The sequence below is a fragment of the Rhyacophila brunnea genome, unplaced genomic scaffold (assembly GCF_057557595.1).
Source record: "Rhyacophila brunnea isolate RB1 unplaced genomic scaffold, BYU_Rbru_1.0 scaffold_3, whole genome shotgun sequence".
Classification (NCBI taxonomy): domain Eukaryota; kingdom Metazoa; phylum Arthropoda; class Insecta; order Trichoptera; family Rhyacophilidae; genus Rhyacophila; species Rhyacophila brunnea.
Genome location: NW_028232965.1, coordinates 49,843,081 through 49,853,382, shown reverse-complemented (window position 1 = coordinate 49,853,382; position 10,302 = coordinate 49,843,081). Strand labels below are relative to the sequence as shown.

General features: G+C 32.9%; 1 protein-coding gene across 1 annotated transcript; it reads left to right on the top strand.

Annotated features, from left to right (window-relative positions):
* Window positions 1-22: 22 nt before the first annotated feature.
* On the top strand, window positions 23-2,320 carry ArgRS (arginine--tRNA ligase-like protein). The gene has a single exon (XM_085952071.1). It carries the CDS (start codon window positions 145-147, stop codon window positions 2,143-2,145), a length of 2,001 nt encoding a protein of 666 aa, XP_085808197.1. The 5' UTR covers window positions 23-144; the 3' UTR covers window positions 2,146-2,320.
* Window positions 2,321-10,302: the final 7,982 nt, after the last annotated feature.

The window sequence follows — 10,302 nt, the reverse complement described above, 5'->3', positions numbered from 1 at the left end:
ACAAGACTAGATCCCCATAACCATCAAAATGTCATCATTTGTCTATGTTGCATAAGCGAATTTTGACAGCAAGCAAATCTTCTTGCCGGTGACACGTTGTGTTACTTATTTATTTAATAATATTACTATATTCACAAATAAAGTATGAGTGAAGAGTCGATGATATCAATTATGTCGATCACGGAGAAGATGGAAAAAGAAACTAAAATGATTGAAAATGAGCTTAAATTATTACGAAGTGACAACTGTGATGATAACCTAAACGACCCGATCGTGGACAAACTCAGCGCTGAAAACATTAAGCTAAAACATCGGCTATCAATATTGAAGTCGGCGTGCACCGCCGAGTCCAGCAAAAGAATGAAATACTCCGAGGATCCCAACATCATTCAAAGTGTGATGGGTGATTTGACCCGAGTGTTTGCTGATGCAATCGCGAAGGCGTTCCCGGACATTCCTAACCCTCCGGTCGTTGTATCATTGTCGGGTCTGAATCCAAAATTTGGTGATTACCAGTGCAACTCTGCTATGCCCATATCGCAGTTACTCAAATCTAAAGGAATCAAATCGAATCCGTGCGAAATTGCAGAGAAAATCAAAAGCAATGCACCGCCTTCTCCGTTTATCGAGAGTCTATCTATCGCGGGAGCCGGTTTTATAAATATATTTTTGAGCCGAGCTCACGGAAAAATACTTCTCGCGAATATGCTGCGAGCTGGAGTAACGGCGCCGCCCGTAGAAAAAGTTGAAAGGGTTGTCGTGGACTTTTCATCGCCCAATATTGCCAAAGAAATGCACGTCGGCCATCTCCGTTCCACTATCATTGGAGACAGCGTGTGCCGTCTCCTAGAATTCTTGGGACACAATGTATTACGCTTAAATCACGTAGGCGATTGGGGCACACAGTTCGGAATGCTCATTGCGCATTTGCAAGATAAATTCCCCAATTTTAAAACCCAATCTCCCCCCATATCGGATCTGCAAGCTTTTTATAAAGAGTCCAAAACACGTTTTGATGAAGATGCAGAATTCAAAAAGCGAGCATACGCGTGCGTCGTTAAACTGCAAGCGTTTGAGCCCGATTACACGCAAGCGTGGAAACTGATCTGCGACGTTTCCCGAAAAGAGTTTCAAAAAGTATACAACAGGTTGCAGATTAAAATTATCGAAAGGGGAGAGTCATTCTACCAGAGCCGCATGGAGAGTATAGTAAAAGAACTCAAAGAGAAGAATCTCTTGGAAGAGGACGAGGGTCGTTGGATCATGTGGGGAAAAGAAAATATTCCTTTGACAATCGTCAAATCCGACGGAGGCTTTACCTATGACACTTCAGACATGGCCTGCATTAAGCAGAGGCTCGAGGAAGAGAAAGCTGACCGTTTAATTTATATAACTGACTCGGGACAATCTACTCACTTTCAATGCATCCAATCGTGCGCCAGGCGAGCGGGAATTCTCACGAGTCAGTGTATGGAACACGTCGGTTTCGGAGTAGTTTTGGGGGAGGATCGGAAAAAGTTTAAAACCAGGTCCGGCGATACCGTGAGGCTTACGGAGCTGCTGGACGAAGGCTTGAAGCGATCTTTAGATAAACTGATTGAAAAAGAACGAGATAAAGTGCTAACGCCTGAAGAATTAAAGGCGGCGCAGGAATCTATCGCGTACGGCTGTATCAAGTATTCCGATCTGAGTTCTAATAAGATTAATGAATACGTATTTTCATTCGACAAAATGCTTGACGACAAGGGTAACACCGCCGTGTATCTTCTGTACGCCTACACTCGTATTAGGTCTATCGCTAGAAATGCAGAAGTTTCTCCGGAAGACCTTCAAAAGGCAAAAGAAACTCTTTATCCGTCGATGGAGCATGAGAAAGAATGGAAACTAGGGAAAATCCTGCTGCGATTCCCTGAACTCATCCTTAAAATATCCAAAGATTTATGTCTTCATACTCTTTGCGAGTACGTATATGAAGTGTCAACTGCTTTTTCAGAGTTTTATTCTTCGTGTTATTGCATAGAGAAAGATTCGGCCGGTAACACAATCAAGATCAATATGGAAAGAATATTATTATCTGAAATCACAGCGCAAGTGATGGCTCGCTGTTTTGATATTCTAGGTCTTAAACCGGTTTCAAAAATGTAGGTTTGAACCTGGCATACTTTTTTTTGATAAAAGGATGATTTTATAGAATCCACATATTCCTTCGAATCTGGGTAAATTTATATATTATGTAAATACATGTATTTATCTTTTTACAGAGAAAATATGTTTATAATGTCTTTTTACTTGGAAAAAAATAAACGGTTGTATTGTTATTTTTAATTGTTTTCTTTTTCTCCCTGTAAATTTTTACAACATTGTCATTAAGAGCATACTTCAGTGAAACGGCAAATAATTAATAAAAGAGTTAATAGTATTCGTTGTCAGTGTACAATTTGCCTTTTGGTGAGTGTGCAGTGCCTGAAGATGCCGAAAGGCGAAATCCGCCGAATGAATGTCGTACAACTAAGAATCAATGAAATTTGGTGATTGCTTGAATATCCTACTTTAATTTTTTTCTTTGTTAAGCTATAAAGTAGAAAAGGCCAGTACGTTGACTTTTATGCAAATTTTTTTTATGAAAAATTTTAAGCTATTTTATGTGGAAAAACACAGTAACGTCCCTAGACAAAATGCCGCCCCATTGTTTATACAATATTTTTTATCTGTGCTCGTGTCGTTTCTGGTCACGAATGATGTCGAAAGGCAATGGAAGTAAACTAGACATCGCGAACCCGACAAAAAATTACAGTCCTGCTAAACCTTTTATGTTAATTAATACATTTTGTTTCCAACCAGTGAGCGGAATTTTTAAAGAAAAGATATTTTCGTTATTAAGTACTCAGTTTAAGTAGCTATTTCCATATATACCAAATGATTCTCCTCGATTTGCCGCCCTTCAAGTAACTGCCGCCCCCAAGCGACGCTCAATCTGCCTACCCCCATGGTACGTCACTGGAAAAACATAAGCCGGACTTTGCACGAGGCTGCATACAAACAACTCCACCAGTGAAGATGACAGCGGCGATTGGCAGACACGAATTTCGTAAGCTAAAAATTATAGATCTAGCAAGAAAATTTCTAAGTTGACAACATGGAAATATTATTGTAAAAGGACAGTAAGGATGGATAAAAGATATATTTAATAAAAAATAGAATATTTAATTTTTCATTTGTATTTTTTTATTTCTACATATTTATTTTAACAGTTGGGTTTCACAATAATTGACTACATTTTTATTGAAAATTTCAAGCACATTTATATAAACTACATGTTTATAATACATCAATTTTAACTTCGATGATAAAGCAGCAGTTTTAAGTTAACAATGATTTCTTCATTAGTGTCGAATAAAACATACAAAATACTGATCTATGGAGAAATCGTAACACTACAAACGGTATTTGATTAAAAGTCGGCTCAGTTCTTTTTATGCTATGAGTCAAAAATAGGCACCTATGTACATGCAATTTTATATAAAAGATTCCCCGGAACATTCCACCAATAAAATTTTAACCATCGAAACGGTCTGCAGATTCTCACATCTCCTTTCAAGATAAAAAGTTTTCAAAATGGTGAATAATTTATATTAATTATTAATAACACTGATAACAGTATCAAAAATGATTAAACATAATACTTGTTTCTCTGGAGCTTGTATATTGTGAAATTATAAATTTAGTACATGTGCATAATATGAATGGATTGAAATGCCACTTCATTATATGTAGCAATGTTCAGTTATATTGTAAATGTTAATGTAGTGTAATTTACGGAGTGATAGTTATGGAGATATATTTTTTTTCAACGTCTTAGATTTCCATTGAGTTATCAGCTAAATTCATTAGGTATGTAGACAAGGAAATGTATCCTATTCAATTATATTTTCAGCATAAACCAAGTTATCTATTTGAAGTGTTATTATAAATTTAGTGTTTTTTTTTTAATATGATATTCACCGAGAGAGATTTGTACAGATAATGGCCGCCCATCTATGTACTATTAGTACTATGCAGGATTATAGATAAATCTTATAACATGATATGTATACAATTATTTCATTGATGGATGTTTCGGTATCTACACGAATAAATGCTTTATTGCCAGGATATAACATTAAACAAAATTATATATAACTTTATTCCATATCTGACTAATCGCACGAAACATTTTCAATAAGCCTGAATTTATTTGGTATCCAACCAGTTTAGGGAATATTTTAAATCAACAATTTCATTGTGAAACAAAATATGGTTCGGTTCTAACTTAGAACTTTGTAAGTCTTTGGTATAACAAAACTGTATATTGATGATTGGATACGATATCAATATGGTTTTGTTGGAAATGGTAAGGATGTTATAGAAATATTTTGGCAGTAATAAAAGTAAAGTTACGATAATCATTTTGCAAATTGTCATCACTGTTTATTGATGACATCAAAAATACACATTATTGTGTCATTTGACACTTTTATTATGCCATGCATTTAATCTGAGTTGATTACATACATTTCATACACTTCTATTACATTATGATGACTGCCCTTTAGGTACTATATTCAGGATAATATGATCACTAGCATATTCAAAGCAACGAATATGCCATTATTTTGAGCAGTTCAGTCAAAAGCATTAATTTAATTAGGACAGTCTGAATAAGCATTCAATAAAATTGTTTTTATTTTTTTTAACAATTTACTAAGGGGATACTGGCGGTTTAAACATTTTTCCCCTTTGACAGTGCCCTAAAAATAGTACCACTTGGTAGAATGGGTGAATCTGTTCGCTTCTAATATTCTGGAATGAAATTAGATACAGCTACCTTGATTTCCTGTTCCATATTAAATATTGAGCGATATTTGATTTTTATTACAGCTACCGCCAAAAACCCAGCCTCGCAGAGGTAGGTTGACACAAATGGAACCAGAATTCTGTAAGTTATATCTAAAACTCAAGCAGTTCCCATGTCAACAAATTTTTTAAAACATACTGCCACAAGATAGGTTAATCAGATTCTCTTCTTCTTCCAACGTAGAGTTAGTCAGATATTGGGGTTTTGGATGTGTGTGAACTTCTCCATATTATTTTCTTGAAAATATTATTGAAGCCGGTTACTTTTAATGGCTGACTTTTTATTAAGTTTATCACTTTTACCGTACATATAGTAGTGTGCAACAACTTCATATGCAACATAAGTGTTTATTGGATTCTTATTTTGATTTCAATACATATTAAAGAAATAACATCATTTTTGCTAAATCTGGAATTCAAACAATTCATAACCGGAGGTTCAGAGAAGGTTAAAATAGCTACAAAACAATATGAATTCAATTGATATTGATGTATACAAAAAAAGCCTTGAAATATAATAAAACACAACCATTTCTAACTCCCTCCCCACAGCCTGCAGTCTACGCAATGTTGATCATCGCTGTAGCGAGTATTATAAATAAACGCAAAGAAAATCAAGCAATGTGGTAACGTAAAATCACAAATTATTATAGAGCAACAAAATATAAACACTATTTTGTACTGTCAGCGTGCAGTCTGAGAGTAGCCAATGAAACATAACGTTGTTCTATCCCGTAAACCTTAACTGTATTTTCAAGAGACAGTAAAAACATTTTAAATGTAGTTTTGAAATGCAAAACAATGAAAAAACTATACAAAAAGACAATTCCTGATATATACATTATATGGACAGAATTTAGAAGGTTTCTGTGGATTGTATTTTGAAATGATTAGGCATATTATGGATGTAAAAACGCTACACAGAGATATTCAATAATCCTATTTAAAAAAATATAATTATTGACAAAAATGGGATTTATGAGTTTCTTAGTGATTCCCAACTGCGAGATCTGTCAGAGGCTCTTTGAGAATTCAGAAAAGCTCATCCAAAAGGTAGGTACATTTTGAAACATTTTTGCTAATTGGTTAAAGGTAAGTACGTAACCTGCATTTAAGCAGTGGAGTGCATATTTGGAAAGTTGACATTATTTAGGTTTAGAAATTGCATCATAGTAATTATTGAACTGGAGCATCTACTTTGGAAAAGAATATTATCAACAGCTGTAATATGAAGGAACAAAAATTAAGGAATTCAGTTGTATTAAAAAAATGTCATATTTTTTAATACATAAGTATCTACTAATAATTATTGTTCACAAACCTCCGGCAGTAACACACTTTACCAGGTCATGCGTTGCTTAGGGCAAGACATTCTAAGAGAGCGGTAGATTAAGGAAGGAATACGAATAATACAACTTTTCATGGTAGATTACGTAAAACATATAAAATTTTCATCTGCGGCACTAATGTCATGTGAATGTGTGTAGAGATGTTAATCATGATTTAAAAAAAAAAATCTGTGCATATATCTGTTTAAATTATCAACAAAAATGTCTCAAGGGTTCTGCCAAACAAAAATGTTGGGAATCACAATCTATCCGATAAAAATATCGAAAGAATATTATATAAAATCAAACGTGAGATTAATATCATTATCAGTGGTTCCCATAATGGGCAGTTCTACACTAGGGAATGCTAAGAGGCGAGGGTCAGTTTACTTGATAAAATTTTTTAGAAGCATTAATGTTTAAAAAAAGTTTGGAAACCACAGGATTAAACGAAAGTTAAAAATTTTACTTAAATTTTATGAAAACTTATCACTGACACTAAAAGCTTAAATTAAACACAATAGGTAATTAAATTTTTATGTACAAACGATAAAGTAATAATAATTATTATAATTTTATGAAACCTAAAAAGTCCATAAAAATGATCATCCCGATAAGTTTCATTTGGTGACTAGACAAAACAATTATATTATATTTAATAATAACATTTTAATACGTACACAAAATATTTTTTTAAACTAATACAATAATACCAATACAATGCATAAATTCTAAACGTTTAATGTGAAAAGTAAAGTAAAAATTAAAAACCTAACTTCAGGGAATAGATTTGTACAATTGGATGATATTGCACGAGTAGAGTAATAACAAATTATTACTTTAATGTAATGTAAAAAAATATTCTGCTGGAAAATTAATATTAAATTAGAGAGGCAAAAGAGTAAATTATTAAAAATTAGAGAGCGGGACATTTGTTATATTATTAACCATAAATAAATGTATTGTTTGGTAATTATATAAAAAAAACATATGCCGAAGATAAGTGTATTTTTTTCAGTGTATTAACTCTATGGAGTTTATATTACATAATTCATTAACTTCCCAATAAATGTACAAAACTATGCTTGTTTGTTTATATTTTGGATGCTTTCAAATGTTTATTAAATAAATAGAAATGTTAAAATATGCATGCAGGTAAATATTTTCATTATGCACACGATACCCGCAAGGAAACCATGGCCGTAAGGAATTAATAATTAATACTATTGTTCGCATGGAATAATAAATTCATAAATAAATAAAACAAAATGATATTTCTTTTATGGCGTTTGGTTTACTTATATTTATAACCAACATGATTATCTTAAATAGCCAGTCTTAAAAAATACCCAAAAATAATATAAAAGGTGTTTAAATTATTAAAAAAAATGGAGATACATGATCGGCACTCGTTTTATTTGAATATTATTATGATTACCTATCTACCGATATAACCGCCAAGACAGTTAAGATATTTTTCCATTTTCCACAGGAATATATTTGAATTAAAAAAATATACAAGTAACACAAATTAAAAGATAGCAACAAAAATGATTTCTACAGTAATAGCCTCATAATAATATCATAAGAAAATTGATTCTTTTGCAGAAAAAAGAACATTCTACAAAAGATAACATTACTACAGTCCTTTTATAGATTTGCTAAAAGACTAAAATTATTGAGTAGGTACCTACATAGCATTATTTATATTGTTAGATTAGTATCAAAGTCAAACACATAAGTATTTTATTCAACAACCCGTTAAATCGATTATGTTATATTTATTGAAATAGCATCTTACGCTAAGGTAAAGTGACACCATTAAGATAGTGCAAGATACCTCACTATACGGTCGTTTGTTTCCGCTACAACGATTTGTTTTAATTATGGCGCGGTTGCCAATTTTTCTGATATACGGCAAAAAACAAATACAGTCGAACTTGGTTACTACGATCACGGAAATAGCGAGATCTTGGATGTAATGAGGAAACATTCATCGACATTTTAGTTTATGATTTTATCCATACATTTATTCACCTTTATAACGAGCTACTTCTTGGGTATACCGAGCAAAACTGTTTATGTGTCGATCATTTAAAAACAACATTTTCAACCCTAAGCAATAAAATTCGACCAGATAGTTAACTAGACCGATGCCGCCGGGATCGAATTACGTTTATGACACTAGTTAAGTGTCTAAGTACCTGGTGTTTTCGCCGACAACATTGAAAAAGTATCCACGCATATGGTTGAAATTGCATGTAAAAAATCCAAGCTTTGTGAAGTCAGTAAGTACCTACCAGCGCCGGCAGCTCAGCACTTCATTACAATATTTTTTGTAGTTCATGAATGCTATGCTTGTTTACGATGGTTTTCAGATTTTTTATGTTCTATGCTTAAATAGAATGTGGCGCGAAAAATGTTATATAACGCTATAACGAGTAATGCTTATAACGAGCAAATTTAGTCGGTTCCATCTTCCTCGTAATAACCAAGTTCGACTGTATTATTCATGACATGTCCAATGCCGGAAAACATATTTTGGATTTGCTTTATGGTGAACTTTCTAGGATTGTACCTCGGCCGTAAAGCGAGGAGAAGAGTATTTTTATTATTAATGTAAGAAATTCCTGCACTGATTTATGTTTTTGGCACATAAAAAGCTTACAATAACTAAAAATTTCGGATGACCTATGATTTATGAGTAACATTTCAACAACCTATTGATAAAATCAAATTTACAGCGAGTATGGAAGGTTGATTGATTGGTACTTTAACTACTATACTAGAAATTACATTCAAGCAGTTGCAATATCATGTATATATAGTATATTAAATCCATTTTATAACCTAGTATTGTTGACTGTAATAATTAACTGCAAACAAAAATTTGTTCGAGACAGAGAATGTTCTCGATTATAAAAGTGAGATTTCACAATGTGATACTTAGGCCTTTAGCTCATGGAGAAACTAAAATCTGACGAACCGGTTGCTGATGGAACTCATAAACTGGCCATTGACTGACGCTTGGCATACGGCACTACTGAAACCCACTTGAAATAATAATCTCATAACCTCAAACTGTCAAAATCCCAATATCTTTCCTACTTCATTCCATACTTTTTCCGTAATATCTTTACAGGAATATTCTGGCAGCCTGTAATTATTACAGGCTGGGGTATTTCTCAACTTCTGCCACAAATTTTAAATTAAAAATCGGTTCGCCCATCTTTAACGTTTAACGTCTCGACTTGTTCAGTTCAGTTCAGTGCTACCATGTGTTTGGTATGAAAATATGATTTTTCATCGAATCTACTGATATTGGCTTACTGGAAACTGAGAGACCGGGAGACTAGCATGTCGCGTCTCTTCAGTTTAGTAGCGAACGTTTTGAAACTGAGAGATCCCAGTCTTGCCGCGAACGAGCCGCCATTGAAATACATTAGCTAGACACTGGCCGGAATTTTAGTTTCAGTCTCGTCTTTTCCGAGTATTCTCGTGAGCGGATGGCTTTAATGATTAGTTCTAAAAAAAAGCATCTCTCAAAAGAATTTAATAATATTGTAGAACGCATGGTACAAAAATATAGAAGTGTCAGGAAATGAAAGATAATAATTTCTTGACACCGTAAAAATATATCATTCATTATCTATTACAAAATAACTTTTTACACATACAAAGGTTATATAAAATACTAATCTCGAGTATGATCTTTACAATTCGAACATCTGCTTATAAGTAAATAATCTACACAATATAACATCACTAATCTAATGTATAATATTACATCATGGTATTTATATATTATTAATACATACAAACGATAAAAAAAAATCTACAAAAATACTCCTTGGCATTTTTCTAGTAACATAGTACATATTATTAGTCTTGGTCTAAGGTGATCAATTAAACTAAGGCATATACAATTATTACAAAGAACATTTATAGAAAATACACATAATTATATGTAATTAGGTCTGAAATACGGGCAGACAATATTTTAAAATGTTACAATAGTTAAATAGGTAAATTTTTCTATTTATGAGATATCAAAACGTTTTCTAAACATGCAAAATACATT